This window comes from Thamnophis sirtalis, unplaced genomic scaffold, assembly GCF_051295495.1.
Source record: "Thamnophis sirtalis isolate CommonGarterSnake01/CBP01778 unplaced genomic scaffold, rThaSir2_p1.2 scaffold_3, whole genome shotgun sequence".
NCBI classification, from domain to species: domain Eukaryota; kingdom Metazoa; phylum Chordata; class Lepidosauria; order Squamata; family Natricidae; genus Thamnophis; species Thamnophis sirtalis.
The window spans coordinates 113,647,357-113,666,720 of record NW_028261383.1 but is presented as its reverse complement, the minus strand read 5'-3'; the positions used below and the strand labels follow the sequence as shown (position 1 = coordinate 113,666,720).

Below are 19,364 nucleotides of genomic sequence, written 5' to 3'. Positions count from 1 at the left end.
CCTGGATTTCTCTCTTGGTGATGAAGCAGAATATGGATTCGATTCCCAGGAGACATGAGAAGCAGGAAAAGCCTTTTTTAGTGATAGGCACCAGTAGCAGAAGGTCTGTAGAACTTCTTTTATTTTATATTTATATAAAATATAAAATATTTATATTTTATTTATCCATGGAGTGGAGTTTCCATTCTGTGGAATTAGAAGACTGATACCAAAGGAGTTGTTCTTCCCTGCTTTATCTCCACATACTTCTTGGGGCAGAGAAGTACAGGTAGTCCTTGTTTAGTGTCCACAATTGAGGCTGGCAACTCTGTCACTAAGTGAAGCATTCACTAAGAGGAAAACCACATGACTACGATTGGGCTTTTCTTCTCCCCACTCCCCTGCCCTTTGGAATGCTCACTGCAATGATGCTGGGATAACTAGCTAGAAGAGATTTAATGTTTATATCTAAATTCATTGGAGAGGAAGGTATTACAAGAGAGTAAGCAGGCACACATTGGGGAATGTTGTGGAGTGCTCTAGTGGTTGCCAGTGCCAGCACGTTGCTTTCAATAGTGTGTACCCCATTGTGTGTCTGCTTGCTCTCTTGTAATCCTTTCCCCTCCAATATCTCTGCTCTGGGGGGGGGGTCGACACAGGAAAACAATAGTCAGGAACAGGACACCATGTACTGACAGTGATCATATGACTGAGGGATAGCACTGTTGTAACTTCAGACAGTTGCTGAACAAAACAGTAAGCAAGGACTACCTGTTGAGAAGAACAGCTCCTTCAGTGATACTTCTCCTTGCATCAAGAATAATAAATCTCCAACCATTCTTTATTAGAAAGAAATGGTGGCTAAACACTCAATTCCTGCCATTCCTATATAGTAAAGCATAGAAGGAAGTGAATCTTCTTGATGCTAAGAGGACTGTAAGCCACTTCCTCAATTCTCCCTCTCAGTCCCTGCTTCTCTTGCTTGCACCCAAAGAAAATGACAAACCAAATATGAGAAGTAGAGCAGACAAATAGAAGCTGTCTCTGCACTGGCATGGATAAGTTTAAAGCAGTGTTGACCTTTTACATCCTCTACATATGATAGTTGGGACGTCGCCATTCAATAGGTAGAAAGCCATGTTGTGCTGCAGGCTGGAGAAGCAGATGGATGGGCGGATAGACCAATCTATTTCTTTTATAGGTTTACAGTCAAAAGGCAAAAGAGATTAAAAATTCATCAGCAACAGAAAGTGCCTTCAAGATCTTCCAACATGTGAGTCATGGCTGTTGGGAGGGAATTTCAGAAGAAAGAGGTCATGAAACTAATGAGACCATTTTTGGTTTAATTCATCCCTCTGTCATTTCTCGAGAAACAGCATTCCTTATGTAACTACTAATGGAACACTTCTTCCTCTTTGCTTTCTATTTCTTGACTAGACTACATGAGTCATAATAACTCAAAGAAAATGGTTTGATAAACTTCATACACCTCTGACATACTTTTTCTATTAAAACGGGGTGCTTAACTCTTTCCCATTTTCTTGATATCTATCATAAATTAATCTTCTTTCCAACACTTTTTCATCCTAGAACTTTCCTGATATGTGCAGTACATAGACTTTGCAAGGAAAAATAAGCTGAATGGAATAGATAAGCTGAAACATCATATACTGGGTTTCCTTAAAAATAAGACAGGGTCTTATTTTCTTTTGACCCCCGAAATAAGCGCTTTGCCTTATTTTCGGGGAGGTCTTATTATGTTTGAGGTGCAGGAGACAGCTAGCATGATCACTTCATGGCTGCTGCTGTTCTGCAATATTTTTCGGGAGGGCTTATTTTAGCGCATGTGGCCAAAAGCCCAATTGGGCTTATTATCTGGGGAGGTCTTATTTCCAGGGAAACAGGATGGTAGCATCTTTTCCCTTTCTTTTCCTCTTCTAATGCCCTTATTTTTTTGGAGATCCTTCTCATCTGAAGTGACATGTGTGCATCTTAGGAGAAGGCCTCTGAATTCTGTCAGTAATCTTGGAAAGTACTCTTAACAAGGCAGGCAGAAGTGGATTTCTATCTAAGAATTTCAGATAGGAAATTCTGGGCATTACATATAATATTTTTGTTAAAACCCACGTTAACTATTAAGCCTGTTTTTTTCTGGTCTTGCTTAAAATAACATTGATATTAGCAGTTCACCCTCACTCCTACAAACTAATCTGACTTCATTTCTTCCACTCCTACCTCCCCACAGCAACAAACAACCATTCTTAGAGCTATTGGGGAAAGTGCTAGTTGCAAAACTGCCAACATGTTACTGATGCTATATTATTTGTTGTTCACAACAATGGGTATTTCTAGGCACTTGATTATCCAATCATGTGGCAAGGGCTTGAATCCTTTCTTGTAATCAAAGCAAGTAACCTTCAAGTTGATCTTGCCTTGCAGTTTTTTTACAATCAACTTGCCAGTTAGGAGCTGATGTTTTGTTCTTTTGTTGTTTGGGCAGTTTCCTTTCTGTTCAGGTGGAATCAGCTTGTTTTTAACTAGATGCTCTTGGGTTGCATCAGCTACTGCACCAGTTATAAGTTCGAAAGTTCTAATTGGCTTGTAATTGCGTAGTGCTTCCTCTTTTGTTGGATCTTTCATTATCAGGTAGGTTTTGCCAGATGTTAACCAATCTTCAGTTTCACCCCTTCGCACTAAACTGCTTGGCAGTTGTTAAACTGCTTGTTGAACTGCTTGGCAAGAAGTCAGTCAGATGTTTCAACTAAAAACTGAGCAGTTCATCTTCATCTGGTGCTGACCGATTCTTGATCTTCATTGTCTTTTTCTCTACCATTTCACCTTCTGTTTTGTTCTTATCTACCTCCTTTGGCCACGCTTTGTTCTTCTTATTGAATTTATTTGGGTTGTCCCATAGCTGTACCCAGAACTGCACTATTTGCTCTTTATCAGGTGTTGACTGGTTCAACGCAATCTTTCCACTAATGGATTGGAAGCTTCAAATGGAATTTTTTTTAAAGAGCTTTTATGTTTCTACCTCAGCCTAGCCCATGCATATTTGTTTTATTTAGAATTCAGGACTGCTTAAGAGGATAGCATCACCAAATTATGAGACCAATTATTAGCATGAATCTCTTCCCTGCAAAATCTGCCTTTTCTGTGTCTTCCGACACTTTCAATTATACATCACTAGCAGTCACTCCCCATAAGCTAAAAGAAAGTGGCTGGGATTTGATTTATTGGGCCACTTCTGTGGGATAAGTGGTTACCAGGGTGCTGTGGACTTTTTTTTTTCCACCTCTGAGGATAGCCTTCTGAAAGAGCTGCAGCCACAACTGATTGTAGCCTCAACAACACCTGTTGTCCCAGTATTACCACAAAAAGGAAGCAAAAGAAAAGGAGATCTGACGACTTCCTGGAGAAATGAAATCTAGAGATCATGTTAAGAACTTGAGAGCTCTATTTTAATCCATTCAGAATCTCTATCCCTATCAAGTCTATAACCAGAAGCCATGTATGGCAACGAAATAAGCGAGGAAGAATGCAAGGTTTGGCGTTCTCTCCCTCCTGTGCCTGCAGAGCAGAGTGGGCTCAGCACTGAAGGTAATTGAATGAAAACCTGGCTGTAGAGGGGGCAGGGATCAGTGGTGGGTTCCTACTGATTCGGGCTGGTTCAGCCGAACTGGTAGTGGTTTGGTGACCTGGGTCACTGGAACTGGCAGTGACCCAAGCCTGCCACACATCCGAACCGGTCCTCATGGTGGCACCATCTTGTTTTTGGATTCTGCACATGCGCATGTGTGCGCATTGCACAACTACAAGTGAACTGGCAGTAGCGGCTGCCAGAACCCACCCCTGGCAGGGATATGATATGGCACACTTCATAATGTACATAATGGGCTTCACTGTCTGTAATGTTGGCTTGTAGACTGCCATCTATATGGAAAATGTATCTAAAGCAGGATTAACAGATACAAACATGGGATCTGATTTGATCATCAGTTCCAGGAGGGAAATGAAAAGCTGAATGGAAATCTGGGATGAGACTACAAGCTACTTGGAATGGTCAGACAGAGAAAAGGAGAAGATTCCTGTAATTGTAATAGTTATGTAGAAGAAAAAATTGCTCTAGAACCACAAGCTATTCTTGTTGAAATTTCTTCATATTTATTGCTGTTAAGAAAGTACGGCTTTAATCTCCAATGTATCTTTTCTATAAATCTCTCCACTGAAGATTCACTAATGGTTTTTATAAGAGGACCATTCCCTATGCTGAGTTGTGGTCTACCCACCCATCCTTGAGTTGGCAGGAAAACGATATTGACAAAAATGTAGTGCCCTCATTCTGTCTGTGTTGCATCTATTTTGATTCAGTGCCAAATAGTGCTTTCCTCATTATGTACATATAGCATAAAACAGGAGGCATTACTTAAAACGACTGATTCCTTTCAATTGGCTTCCCCTCTAACATCTCAGTTGGTAGCAAAATGTTTATCATGAAAGTGATTTGGAAATATTCAAATTCAGTAAATCTGAGTTCCTGTGCCTTTTCTCTTGATAGACTAAGAGCTGAGAAGTGAATGAGATCAGACATGCAACCACACAAACCCTCACACAGTCATGCAGAAGCTTTGGCTATTTCTAGGAAGAAGAAGATGGTAAAGCAGTGGAGTTCATTAATCTTTCTTTTCTGATCAAACTCACCCATCACCACCAAAAAAAAAAAAGGAAGATGCTCAATTTCTAGAGGAAGCCAAATGTATATTGTAAGGATGAGCAAAAACTAAGTCAGAAATTTAGTGTGTTGCTTGAGCAATGAAGTTAAAGGGTAGCATGCATCTAAAGAATGTTGTGCACGTTGTGCACAATCCTTGTGCAAAAAGTTTCAAAATCGTGAGGTTAACTTATTCCATTCACTTTGGAACAGATTATGATAACTGCAGCGTGGAAATTAACTATGACAGTATCTCGCTACCTTGTGAAAGGAAGACACCAGCTAAACCATTGGATCTTGATATAAAGGCTGTTACCGGTATGATATCTGTATTCCTAAATCTGCTTCAATTTCATTTCAGAGTCTTTCCTTCCAAGGAGTCTTCAACAGAATCCAGCCACAGCTTTGTGGCTGTGAAGAAAGAGCCGTCTTTACTCTCTTTGATGTTTTGTTTTAGATTGGCAAATATTTTGCAGAAGAGAAATACTAGGATAAGGATGCTTAAATTGTAATTTGGATACCAATATCATGAACTCAGGGAGTAAAATTGGAATTGCCAGGCCACTGCAGTGTCATTGTAAACAACTAATGAAGATAAGCTCACAGTTGTTTTTTCCCATTCATTACCTTTCAGTTTCTTATCTTGCAAATTCAGAGGGGGGGAAAGTCAATCTGAAAATATATCCATTTCCATGCAGATTTGTCCTTGTAAAGAACAATTTCTAGAGTTGCTATTTCAAGCAATTTCTTCCTATTATATTGTGCATATGTTCCAATGGTGGGTTCCTACTACCAGTTTAGCCTGGTTCGGCCAAACCGGTAATGATTTGCCAGCCTGGGTCGCAGAACCAGCAGTGGCCCAGACTGGCCACGCCTCCCAACCGGTTCCCCGGTCACCGCAGTCTTCACTGCCATCTTGTTTTGGAGTTCTGCACATGCACAGAAAAATTTCTATTGAATTGTGCATGCGGCACGTGCAAAGCGCACACACGAGCAAACCAGCAGTAACGCCGGCTAGAACCCACCCCTGGTATAGTCCCTTAAAACATAGGCTTTGTTTGCTGCTTTTAAATGTTCATATTTTGTGTGCGGTTTTGAGCTACAATTGCACTTCAACATTCGGAAAAGTAAATTGTGGTATACAAGTTTTCAATTTACATGTGCAGTGTGCACAATGCTTAGTGTCATATTCCATTTCTCTAAAATGGAAAGTAAATACTTTATTGCTTGAGATTTGGTGCCCTCTCTGGTGACTATTTATAAGGAAGGAAAAACAGTATTTGCAGAGAAGGTTGTTTCTACAAGAGATTTTCTAAACCTCTTATAGGAGTAACCTTTTTCAATTTGCTCAATATTTTCAGTTCAAATCTTTTTCAATTCACTACAGAATACTCTAAAAACAGGCAAATTGTATAGGAGAAGTATCGTTCTACATCTAGCCCGATGTATTATCCTTCACTTTACCAAATGTAGAGTTGTTTTTTCTTTTCAAAATCTGTAAACTTGTTTACACTGTTATAACATTGGAAACCTCAGCCATGCTTTGCAGCCTATGAGGCCAATCTGATTTATACTGAAGTCTTACCAAGGCTCTAGGACTCATCTGGTCCATGGAGGTTTCAATTTCCTGCTGCTTATGCTTCTTCAAAACTTAACTTCCTTCACATCCAGCTCACTGCTCACAAAGGATTCTCTAATGCAAATGTAGCATGTTATCAGGCCTATGCCATCATGTCATCATCATAGCAAAGTTTACAGGAGAAGGCCTTGGTATCTGCAGGTTTCTTGCTACATCACCAAGAACATGGAGCTATTGAGAGCCTTTCTTTTACTAGCCCTGGCCCGCGCAGTGATTGGAATGCAATATTGCAGGCTAACTCACTGCTCACTGCCAGGAGTTCGATCCTGACTGGCTCAAGATTGACTCAGCCTTCCATCCTGCTGAGGTCGGTAAAATGAGGATCCAGATTGTTGGGGGCAATAGGCTGACTCTGTAAACCACTTAGAGAGGACTGTAAATCACTGTGAAGCAGTATATAAGTCTAAGTGCTATTGCTTTTTGCAATTGAGCCTTTCCCCACCTCCAACCCTACTACACAGAAACCTTTCAGAAGTTGGATTTTGTTTTTGTTTTTGACAAGATACTGGATGAAAGTAGATAATGCACACAGCCAGATATGTGGATTGTGGGAGGAACAGAATAAGTCCTTTTCTTTTGTGAAAGGTGAGAAGAATTGTGTTAATTCATAACCACCCAAGTGGGAGATGGAACCAGTGGGATGAGAACAAAGGATATTTAACTGCTGACTACCTTCAAGGCAGCATGAACACTGACTGTCTGATATTCTCTACCTGCTTCAGGTTTTTTTTTTAAAAAAATCCATATATGCTGGGATAATAGTGCTATGGATATCAACATGAGACAGAAATATTTGGGCTGTTAGTGTGGAAAGCCTGTGAGAAAGTATTCCCCTATCAAAAGGCATGGCAAATATGCCTGAATAGACGCAAGTATATTCTTGTAATCAATTGTGAATGAAAGGGTGTTTCCACAATCCCGTGTCTGGGTTTAATTCTCACTTGTTTTTGGAGTTTAAATCCAGGCTGTATCAGTTGAGGTTCTCTTTCCCTACAGGTCCATCCATCTTTTCTCCAGTCCAATGGAAAAAGTACTGGAAAAGAAACAGAATTGATGTACTCTTGATCCTCACTGGTATCTGTCTCCTCCTTAGTGTCATCTTCCTCCTCTCAAGTGAGTGATTACCAAAAACTGGTGAACATCCCAGCTCCATGAGATGAAAGCCATGGGGGAGGGCAATGACATTCACTGGAAAAGAAACATCGGTTGTGCTTAAACATATAAAGGATGGTATCAGCAATTTGGGAAGGTGGAGTGATTATTAATATATGGAATCAGTACCTACCGATGGCTTTTTCAGATTGTTCTTTTGCCCACTGGTTTTGATCTACAACCTATTTCCAGTATAATTCCTGCCTTTCAAAACTAAATGGGAAATATTTCATAACCAATTCCATCAGAGCAGTCTTAGTTAACCCCGTGCAATCTGAGTGCTGAGACATGAGTTGGGAAAAATAGCCATCATGCAAAAGCACCCAGATTACTCTCAATCACTAGACTCTTGCTACGGCTCCTGCAGACACAGAACTGTCCTCCAACTACATGTAAGAATACAGTATGGTTCATGAAATTACATTTCTTTCTTTTCCTTCCAGGTACTTCAACATTTCTAGAACTCAGGTCGCTAAATTTGAGCTTCACAAAAGAGGTCTGTGATGCTTCCCCAAGACCATTCAATTTCAAAGAACTAGAGACCAGTGTTATGACCAAACTCAAAAGCTTAGAACAACAATTTGATGAGAAGAGAAAAGTCAGCCTGCAGAAAATGGAAGAACAACTACTCAGAATAGAAAGAAAATTAGGTACACTACAAAATTGCAGAGGTAAATATGAAAAACAAGTTCAACATGACATCAGGAAAAGCAATAAGAGACCAGAATTCATAAACAAAAGCCTCCATTCAACATATGCTTGAAGAATAAAGTAGTAAGGAAGCTTTAGACTTAAGTTATAGCAAACCTACCATAATATTTTTCCACAGAAGAATCTCTTTGACTGGGGTTCAGACAACCAACTGAGCCCAAACCAAATAAAGAATTCTTTATAGTTAGGGCTATATTAATTTCCAAATCTTATTTCACATTTATTTGGGCCCTTAGTTTATTTGTAGCTTTTTTTAAAATCAAAGTTTTAATCAACCATTTGCTGTTTAGTAAAAAAAAAGTTAAGCTGGTAGTTTAAAATTTCTTTCATCAAGGATTAAAGGCAGACTTATCCAGTATTTTTCAGATTTGTCACTCCAAAAATTTCTAATAGATGAAAAGAGTTAACAAGCAGTTTCCATACCCCGTTAGAAAAGGAAGGATACAAACTTAGTGATCTTTTTAAAATGATGACCAAGGTTTGAGCAATGTGATTATTTCCTATTATTTCCTCATCTCTCAGTGCTTAAAATTGTTTGCAAATAGCTGCCTTGCAATTTCCTTGCAAGGACCAACAGTTTGGAGTACTTGAGGGTTCTCTCTGGTCCTCTCCTTTTTTCAGACAAGTACGAAGAGCTGGTCTACTCACCAGCTCTTCATTCTTCTAATATATCCTGTTGCCAGCTCTGTTTTTTATTGAACTGTCTTCAGTCCACCAATTTTTCCTTCCCGGAGTCTCTGCCCCCATTTTTAAAACAATTCTTCTGTACCACTTTCTTGTTTCAGATATTTCATGGCGGAAGTTTCAGACAAATGTTTACTACTTCTCTGACACAGAAGAAAATTGGGGGACGGCAAAAAGAAAATGTGCTGATTGTAATTCTCAACTTGTCATCATTAATACCAAGCAAGAGCAGGTAAACTCTACATATTACTGCAAGGAGTAGCTTTGTTCTTTTCTTGTATACCTTCTTTGTAGTACAACTTCCTCATCTTAACCTTTTCCCACTGCCTGCCTCCTGTGTAGAATCTGAAAAGGGAAACCAAGTATCAGCACCTTAGTTAATAGTACTTAGTAATACCGTAGCATTTAGACTTATATACCGCTTCACATAGTAACCATTATTTAAAAACTTGGCTTTGTGCTGTGTTCATATATAAATACACATCAGTAAAAAAATATTACTAGTCTTACTTTCATTTAGGCAGGAATTCCATAGATCAGACTAATATTGTTTTGTCCTTGGCTCTTTTAGCCCTATGCTAGTTGTGTTCATATAGACTCAATGAACCATCAACTAGCTAACTACATTTTAGCTTTGTGCATTGTGAGAATCAGTTTTGGTTGTTAATCATATTTTGGATATTGTATATATTGGATTAACTGAATCAACTGTGCTTCACTTAATCATAGCTAAGTGCAACCACGATCTCTTCTTCCTCTCCTTGTTCAAGCTTCTCTTCCCAGTTTCTGTTTCTTTTGCTGGACACCACATATCTTGTTCTACAGGTAGTCTTCCACTTGCTTACGTTCATTTAGGTATATCAAAGTTACAAAAGTACTGAAAGTAAGAAGTACTTACCAACAGTCCTTGCAGTTACAACCATTGCAGCATCCCCAGTCACATGATCACAAAATGGACACCTGGCATCCAGCATTTGTTTATGAAAGTTGCATTGTTCTGGAGGGTCACAGGATCACCATTTGCAACTTTCCTTGGTGTCTTCTGACAAGCAAAGTCAATGGAGAAAGCTAGATTTCCTTAAATACCATGTGATTCACTTAACTGCAGTGGTTCTCTTAACAACCATCTGGAAAAAAGTTGTAAAAGTGGGCATGATTCACTTAACAACTGCCTTGCTTAGTAACAAAAATGCTACTCCCAGTTGTGGTCATAAGTGGAAGATTGCCTGATAGTATTTTTCTTGACCCAAAAAATTGTGGGTCCATACAAAGACCTTATTGGCATTCTCTGAAAATTAAAACATCTGGCAGCTCCAGGGACTTTTTTAAACACCCTTTTTATCTGCCTAGAAAGACAGCAAATGTCAGCCACAGCAATATGGAAATGAGCCTGGTTGGAGGAAACAACCTCACAAGGTTGTTGTTGTGGAGAAACTAGGAGAAGGAAGGAGTATTATGTATGTTTGCTGCTTAAAGTTACTTATAAAGTGTTGGAATATAGTTTTCTTGTATTTTTATGCAACAACTACACTACAGTAGTATTTAGCCAGTAAATGGCAGTATTTACAAGTTTGAATCTATGGTATATACTCTAAGTTCTTTTGTTCTAAGTAGAGTTTCTGTTTCCTGTAACAGTTAAACAATTAAGCAGTAAAGCACATGGTGATTATACTCTTTGTTTGATCTGCGGTGCTATATATAAACAGAATTTCTAACAAAGTAATAAAGGTGAGCTAAAATCTAATAAATAAATAAATCTTCTGATAAATATAGGGCAGTCCAATCAGGGAAATTGTTAGATAGCAGCCAAGAACTGAAGCTTGGTGTGTCTCTTTGCTGCCCTTTAATGGGCATTTAGCTTTTTTTCACCACAGAAATGGGAAAAGCCTCCGATAAGTGGACATTTTATAACTGGCCACACTCAGCCATTTAGTGAATAGCAAGCTCTCATCCCATGGCAGTTGCTGCATGATTGTGATCATACAATGTCTTTCAATGTGCCCATCGGCCCAAAATAAAAGGGTATACTGCAGTGGTGGGTTTCAAAATTTTTTAGAACCTCTTCTGTAGGTGTGGCCTGCTTTGTGGGAATGGCTTGCCGGCCATGTGACCGAGTGGGAGTGGCTTAGCAGTCAAGTAACTGGGTGGGTGTGGCCAACTTGTAAAATGTGGTGAAACTCACTTAACAATGCTCTTGCTTAGCAACTAAAATGTTGGCTCAGAAACACTGGCATTTGAAGCACGGAAGTCTTAAAGCTGTCAAGTTACAAGACCCTTGCACCCTGCCTTAGAAAAAAACCCCAGGGATGTTCAAACTTGACAGCTTTAAGACTTTAAGGTTTAGATAGGACTCTTAGAGATGGACAGGGCAATTGGTGAGCCAGCCAATCAGTGAGCGGCGGGCAGGGCAAGCATGGTGCGGACGGGCGGGGGGAGGGAACTGGAACCGGTTCTAAATGGCAGGGTAGATTTGTGGAACTTCTTCTATAGAAGAGATTAGAACTGGCAGGAACCCACCCCTGGTATACTGGTAATAAAATATAAAGGGAAGTGGGAAGGGAGTAAACAGCAGACAGCAACTGTTAAAAAAACATTCAGCAGAATTAGTAAACAGAAGTTGTTTATATTTTTTTCATTTTATAGTTCCAAAATGAAACAAGAACATAATTAAACGTCAAAAATACACCTTACAAAATAAAATTCCATGAGTTGAATTTTCCTTGAAATCCAAGACGTCAGGTGTTAAACCAATATTTCTTTGAATTAATCAGAATCACTGGATCCTTTGTCTCTACTCCCTCCTTCTTGATTCAGTAAATTATTGGGAGAAGGAATAGTAGTTCTTGCCAGAGGCAAGGACTATTAACTTGCAGAGGGTTTTAAGATTATGGTGGTGGATACAAATCATGAAGTTCTTCTGTAAAATAGTATTATTTATTTTTTTTAAAACTGCCAGGGCGAGCACATTGACAGTAACTAAGGAACCATCTTGTAATGTTACCTAGGATTTGTCTTAGCTGTTGACCTCCAAGGTAGTAGCAGTTGTCTGCCACCTGTTTTTTTGTACTTCTGTTTATCTTGGCTACTGCAGAAAAGTAATCACCTAGAATCTAGATTCGGGAGATTGTCAACACTGGTGGGGAAGTCACCAGCAGTTTTGAAAGAGATTGTGATGAACCTTCTCCTGAAGAGCCTGTTCCTGGATTCCAGGTTTTGGTTAGCTATTTTCCAAACTACCTCCAAACTATATTTTTAGGAAAGATTGTCAAGGCAATGGTGGTGGAGTATCTTTGAAATACCCTGGATGAAGTATGTTATTTGAACTCTTTTCTGCCAGAGTTCAGGCTCCAGTATGGGATGGAGACAACACTGGTTACAGACCCACTGCAACAGGACATGAAGAGGGGTAGTATGCTCGTTCTGGTCCTTTTGGGCTTCTCGGTGACTTTTAATATCATCAATCATAATAGTCCTACCTGGACTATCTATCATGTTAGAGATTGTTGGCACTAGCACTGCTGATGTTACCTATTTTAGGTAATGAAACATCTGTAAGAAAACAACCAAGCTCAGATGTCCAAGGAGATTCTCAGTCATCCAGATCATGGTTGTCCCAAAGGTGCTTTTTCAAATGGCAACTAGACTTTGTTTTTCCTTGAAAACATTTTGCTTCTTATCAAGCAAGCTTTTTGTTCCTGCAGAGTATCGAATCACAGGTATAGCCCAGGTATTTATGGCTTTTATGATGTTTCCTCCATTCAATTTGGACTTTAATATCTTTAATATCTTGCGAATTCGTCGAATGTACTTGGCTGAAGTTAATTCCTTGACTTTATTATGCATCAAGTCAGAGGCCTCTAAAATCCCCAAGTACTTGTAGCCTTCTTCTGGTTTTACTGCCTTTATCATTTCTTCATTCTCAAGTTCTATTCCATCATCTTCTATGACTTTGCCTGCTTTGGTTGCCATTGCTGCACATTTATCAATTCCAAACTGCATACCAATGTCTTGGCTAAATTCTTTTGTTTTTTCAATTAATAAATTCAGTTCAGCTTTTGTTTTACCAAACGGCTTCAAATCATCCATGTACACCAAGTGCGTGATTTTCAGTCTTTTCTTTGCAAGTTTGTATCCACAGTTCATCTTCTTCAAAATGATTGTCAGTGGTAGCATTGAGAGTATAAAAGGTAGGGGTGAAAGGGAATTGCCCTGGAAAATGCCTCATTTAATTGCAACTTCACCTAGTTCTTCTTCATTAGCTATAAGCTTCGTTTTCCAGAGGTTCATTAAAGTTTCCATGAATTTTTGTATGTTGCTGTTAATGCCAAAGATTTTCAGGGATTTCTTGATCCAACTGTGGGGAACTGAATCAAACATTTTCTTATAATCTATCCAAGCCATGAACAGGTTGGTCTGTCTTTTCTTTGAATTCTTTAGGATTAGCTTGTCAATCAGCAGTTGGTCCTTTGTTCCTCTTGGATTTTTGCAGCATCCTTTCTGTTCTACAGCAAGCAACTTATTTCTTTCCAAGTATCCATAAATTTGGTTTGCAATGATACCAGTAAGGAGCTTGTATGTTGTTGGCAAACAGGTGATTGGCCTATTATTATTATTATTGTACAATTGTATCACAGCGGCCAGTTGTTTCGCTGGATTTGGCATTGGTTACTAGTCGGGCCGCACCCAGGGGCCTAGGACGTCATAACGTATTTTCGTAATATGCGTGCAGATCCAAGCAGTGCGGCTTTTTGCATTTGACTGATGGTGATTTTGTCAATTTTTAACTGTTTTAAATGTAATTCCAGTGCTTTTGGAATAGCACCCAGTGTGCCAATTACCACTGGAATGATCACTGCTGGTTTGTGCCATAGTCGTTGAAATTCGATTTTTATGTCCTGGTATCTTGCGATTTTTTCATGTTCCTTCTCGGCGACCCTGCTATCACCTGGTATTGCGATGTCTATGATTGTGACCTTATTTTTCTCAACTAGTGTGATGTCTGGTGTATTATGCGGCAGTATTTTGTCCGTTTGTATACGGAAATCCCATAAGATTTTGACCATCTGATTTTTGGTGACTTTTTCAGGCTGATGTTCCCACCAGTTTGTTGCTGTTTTAATATTATAATTTTTGCACAAATTCCAATGGATCATTTGTGCTACTGAATTGTGCCGCAATTTATAATCAGTCTGCGCGATTTTTTTACAGCAGCTGAGTATGTGATCAACAGTTTCATCAGCTTCTTTGCAAAGTCTGCATTTGGCATCATCAGAGGATTTTTCGATTTTGGCCTTAATGGCATTGCGGATAGCTTGTTCTTGCGCAGCCAGGATTAGTGACTCTGTTTCTTTCTTTAAAGTACCTGTTGTTAACCATAACCAAGTTTTTTCACTGTCCACTTTATCTTTTATTTTTTCCAGAAATTGGCCATGCAGTCCTTTGTTCTGCCAACACTCCATTCTTGATTTTATCAGATCTTTTCTGTATTCTTGTTTCGTCTGTTGGGCTTTCAGTAGATTTTTGTTTTTTACTTCGATGATTATGATTATGATTATGATTATGATTATGATTATGATTATTATTATTATTATTATTATTATTATTATTATTATTATTATACAATTGTATCACAGGGGCCAGTTGTTTCGCCGGATTTGGCATTGGTTACTAGTCGGGCCCCACCCAGGGGCCTAGGACGTCGTAACGTATTTTCGTAATATGCGTGCAGATCCAAGCAGTGCGGCTTTTTGCATTTGACTGATGGTGATTTTGTCAATTTTTAACTGTTTTAAATGTAATTCCAGTGCTTTTGGAATAGCACCCAGTGTGCCAATTACCACTGGAATTACCACTGCTGGTTTGTGCCATAGTCGTTGAATTTCGATTTTTAAGTCCTGGTATCTTGCGATTTTTTCATGTTCCTTCTCGGCGACCCTGCTATCACCTGGTATTGCGATGTCTATGATTGTGACCTTATTTTTCTCAACCAGTGTGATGTCTGGTGTATTATGCGCCAGTATTTTGTCGGTTTGTATACGGAAATCCCACAAGATCTTGACCATCTGATTTTCAGTGACTTTTTCAGGCTGATGTTCCCACCAGTTTGTTGCTGTTTTAATATTATAATTTTTGCACAAATTCCAATGGATCATTTGTGCTACTGAATTGTGCCGCAATTTATAATCAGTCTGCGCGATTTTTTTACAGCAGCTGAGTATGTGATCAACAGTTTCATCAGCTTCTTTGCAAAGTCTGCATTTGGCATCATCAGAGGATTTTTCGATTTTGGCCTTAATGGCATTTGTGCGGATAGCTTGTTCTTGCGCAGCCAGGATTAGTGACTCTGTTTCTTTCTTTAATGTACCTGTTTTTAACCATAACCAAGTTTGTTCAATGTCCACTTTATCTTTTATTTTTTCCAGAAATTGACCATGCAGTGCTTTGTTCTGCCAACTCTCCATTCTTGATTTTATCACATCTTTTCTGTATTCTTGTTTTGTCTGTTGGGCCTTCAGTAGATTTTTGTTCTTTACTTCGATTAATAGATGTTCTTGAGTGTCTTTTAAATAATCAGTCAGTGCATGTTTTTCTTCTTCAACTGTTTGCTTCACTTGTAATAATCCTCTGCCACCTGATTTTCGGGGCAGATATAGTCTATCAGTATCACCACGTGGATGTAAACTGTAGTGCATTGTCATTAGTTTCCTGGTTTTTCGGTCCAAAAGGTCCAAATCAGCTTGTGTCCAGTTAACTATGCCAGCTGTGTATCTTATAACTGGTATTGCCCAGGTATTTATGGCCTTGATTGTATTTCCACCATTCAATTTAGATTTCAAAATTTTCCTAACTCTGTTGGTGTACTCTCGCCTGACAATAGTTTTTACTTCTCCATGCTTAATGTTATGCTTTTTGCATTTGACTGATGGTGATTTTGTCAATTTTTAACTGTTTTAAATGTAATTCCAGTGCTTTTGGAATAGCACTCAGTGTGCCAATTACCACTGGAATTACCACTGCTGGTTTGTGCCATCATCATTGAATTTCAATTTTTAAGTCCTGGTATTTCGCGATTTTTTCATATTCCTTCTCGTCGACCCTGCTATCACCTAGTATTGCGATGTCTATGATTGTAACCTTTTTTTCTCAATCAGTATGATGTCTGGTGTATTATGCACCAGTATTTTGTCCCTTTGTATGCAAAAATTCCACAAGATCTTATCATCATCATCATCATCATCATCATCATCATCATTTCTGTTTGCTTCTTATCGCCACTGAGGCTTTCTCACATTATTGACTTTAAAATTGTACTATGATTTGTTAGTAAATTCTATGCTCTGTAAAACACCAAAATGCTAGAATGGCATGCTACAATAGATAGGCAGGCAGGCAGGCAGGCAGATAGACATATTGCAGATTTCACTTGCATGACATTTGAACAGAGATGTTTCCTCCTAGGATTTTCTGATTCAGACTTTAAAACAATCAACGTGGCTTGGCTTAAGTGATAAAGAGAAAGAAGGAGCTTGGCGTTGGATTGATGGATCACCACTGAGAGAAGGGTATGTATGTGTGTGTGAGAGAGAGACATATAGACATATTATGTACATACATTTTAAAAATCAGAGATTAGAAACTTGCTTACTGAGCTATCTTGAATCATATTTACTCTAGCTCAGCAGTCCCCAACCTTTCTGGCTTAGCAGCCCAGCAAGGGGGTGAAGGAATAGTACCTTGTGAGCGGCAGGCAGGTGCACACAGCTCCATTTGTGTGAGCGACAGGTGTATGTGCCTGCTGCTCACACAAACAGCTTCATGCACGAGCGCAAGTGGCCACTGCTTGCGTGAGGGGAGCTTTGTGTGGGAAGGCAAATGGGAGCTTCTCATGCAAGGGGAGCTTTGCACGCACACATGCACTTGCCTGCTGTTTATGCAGCCCAGTTCCAAATAGGCCACAGCCCGGTAGTGGGCCGTGGCCCAGAGGTTGAGGATCCCTGCCAATGTTCCCTCTAATTTTTTTTCAGTGTGAGCAGAAAAGTATAGTGTTTGAGCGGCACATTTTCATGCGTGAGTACCTGAATTTTTTTCACAGATGTCAGCTAAGACAACAACGAAATCAGTATTATTTGAAACTCAGTTATGTTTATTCAAAATACCCGCTTAATTAAAAGTGTTATGTAACATCAGTATCATTTAACAATGCTCCTGCTTAGCAACCAAAATGTTGGCTCAGGAACTCTGGCATTGAAATGTGCATGTCTTAAAGCTGTCAAGTTACAAGATCCTTACACCCCTAACCGTTTAGGGAAAAAAAAACCAAGGGTCTTCAAATCTGACAGCTTTAAGACTTGTGGACTTCAACTCCCAGAATTCCTCCTCCAGTCATGTTGTGGCGATGTCATCTGCATGGATCTGCTCCATCTTCAGTTTTTTTTTACCTGGGGCAGGGCTGCAGCTGAAGATGCCGACGAGCCTCCACCGCCACTAGAATAACTGCTGCCGTCTTCTCCTCCTTCAACAGCACCACCACATTTGCTGCCCAGTGCTGCGGCTGAGGTGAAGCCGCCAAAGCTCCCGCTGGCGTCCCTGCCCATGGCAGCGGCAGCGCCGCCTTCCCCTCAGCTCGGAGCAACTGAGCTGGGCACCACGTTACCCCTGCCACCTCTTCCTCCTCTGCCGTGCTTTTGAGAAGCCATGGGGCCTTTTTTTCCTGCTCCCGCCCCCTCCGCCGCCTTCCTACTGGCTCCTGCGGCCTCATGGCTCCTCAAAAGCACACTCCTCAAAAGCACATCAAAACAAGTCCAGGGAGGTCCTTTGCGGGCAGCCAGTTCTAGCCGCTTGCAAAGGACCTCCCCAGCTTCCAGAGCCTGTGACGGTAGAAATCACTGCGCGGCAGTTGCAAACTGCTGCGCGGTGTTTTCTTGCCATGTACGCGGCCGCGCAGCCGTGCACCTTAGAGGGTACATTGATCCCTGCTCTAGCTTGTTCTTTTACAGACACTGAAGCAAAGAGTATTCATTTAATTATTTACTTTTCTCACACCCTGGATGACTAACAGTAAAAAAATATCAATGCTAAATAATAAAAATTGATTATTATACAGGCATATAAAAGAATCAACTAAAAGCTGAAGACTGGAAGAAAATTGCCCCCTTATCTTAATTATCAGCAGCGCCCAAATTGTTCACAACTTTAATATATCCAGAATTTCACGTCCACTTTATGTTGTCACAAATGGATATGATAAATGGATTGATATGGAAAAGATGTAGACCTGTATCAATGAAATCTCTGACTTATGTAACAGATGAACAGTGATTAATTCAGCAACGTTCAGGAAGACATTGTAGGAACCTTCTCATAATTGACAACACTAATTTGGAATTCTGCTATCTTGTCTCATTATGTTGTAGTCTAACACCCTCTTGTGTTCTTTTTGGAGGATTTATCTTTTAGATCTTTCCTATTTACTTAATATTTTTATTTATCTAAATCTGGAAATTTTATGAAATAGAAATATTTATGAAATTATGTTATGGAAAAACGGATAGATGACTGGCAAAAACAAAAGAAAATACTCCCTCAACAAGTATTTAGTTTGCCAATATTATACAAGTTACTGTGTAATACCATGTACATAGGCAGTATAAAGATTCTAAATAAAGGAAGATATGATTGCAATCAACAGAATTTAAGAAAGGAATAATGATTTTTGCTCATTTTCAGGAGCTGGAGAACAGGTGAACCCAATAATGGTGGGAGAAATGGTGAAGATTGTGCTGTCCTATATAAAGAAGGAAAGTGGAATGACATTCACTGTGCGGAACGAGTTAGGTTTGTGTGTGAGATGGAACAGGTCTCTGTGCAATGAATTTCCTTGTATGTGTCTCCTAATTCAAGAGGGTTTCTCTTCTCCAAATTTGGTAGAGAATGTTCTGTATAATGCTTATTTGTATGAATAATTGAGATCAACACATGGTGCCTTGGTTACATAGATAATTCTGTCCAAACAGGACTCTTAGTGATAGCTCATATACACAGTATTACCTTTCATAATTTTTCTTCTTATAAAACCAGCCCTCTGCATGAAACAACCTTGTCACTTGTTCACGAAGACTGTTTTCAATATCATCATAACTTTGCTGAAATGTAAGTAGAACAGCTTGGTAGATGAACATTTAAAGTAAAATGGAAATTGTTGTATTCCCTAAAAAGATATGAAATTCCCAGCCTTTTTTTAAAAACCCCAGATTATTTTGCACTTTGCCATTTTCCTCCCTAGGCTCTTTTTATTTCAGTTCACAGCCATTTGGCAATGCCATTTGGATTCTGTATCTCCTACAAGTATTTTATTGTTCTGATTTAAGGAGCATCACCTGTAGATTTTGGTGGGATAATTGCACAAAAAAATCATTTTAAAAATGCCAACACCATTGACAATTCCTTATTGGAACCTTTCTCCATTTTTGATCCAAGAGTAACAATAGA

At 39.4% G+C, this 19,364-nt stretch overlaps 1 protein-coding gene across 1 annotated transcript; it reads left to right on the top strand.

The window, feature by feature from the left end:
• The first annotated feature begins 3,488 nt into the window (after nt 1–3,488).
• Nucleotides 3,489–19,015, top strand: CD209 (CD209 molecule). The gene is made up of 7 exons (XM_087708242.1): nt 3,489–3,579; nt 4,904–5,008; nt 7,326–7,442; nt 7,925–8,152; nt 8,978–9,108; nt 16,335–16,438; nt 18,603–19,015. The coding sequence occupies exons 1-7, from the start codon at nt 3,489–3,491 to the stop codon at nt 18,745–18,747; spliced, it is 921 nt and encodes a 306-aa protein (XP_087564368.1). The 3' UTR covers nt 18,748–19,015.
• The last annotated feature ends 349 nt before the right edge of the window (nt 19,016–19,364 follow it).

Bases quoted from the DNA above. Each gene is read 5' to 3' on its own strand.
- CD209 (XM_087708242.1), top strand. From the start codon at position 3,489: ATGTATGGCAACGAAATAAGCGAGGAAGAATGCAAGGTTTGGCGTTCT. The intron at 5,009-7,325 runs GTATGATATCTG...CTTTCCCTACAG, and splicing joins TGATATAAAGGCTGTTACCG to GTCCATCCATCTTTTCTCCA. The intron at 16,439-18,602 runs GTATGTATGTGT...GCTCATTTTCAG, and splicing joins GGATCACCACTGAGAGAAGG to GAGCTGGAGAACAGGTGAAC.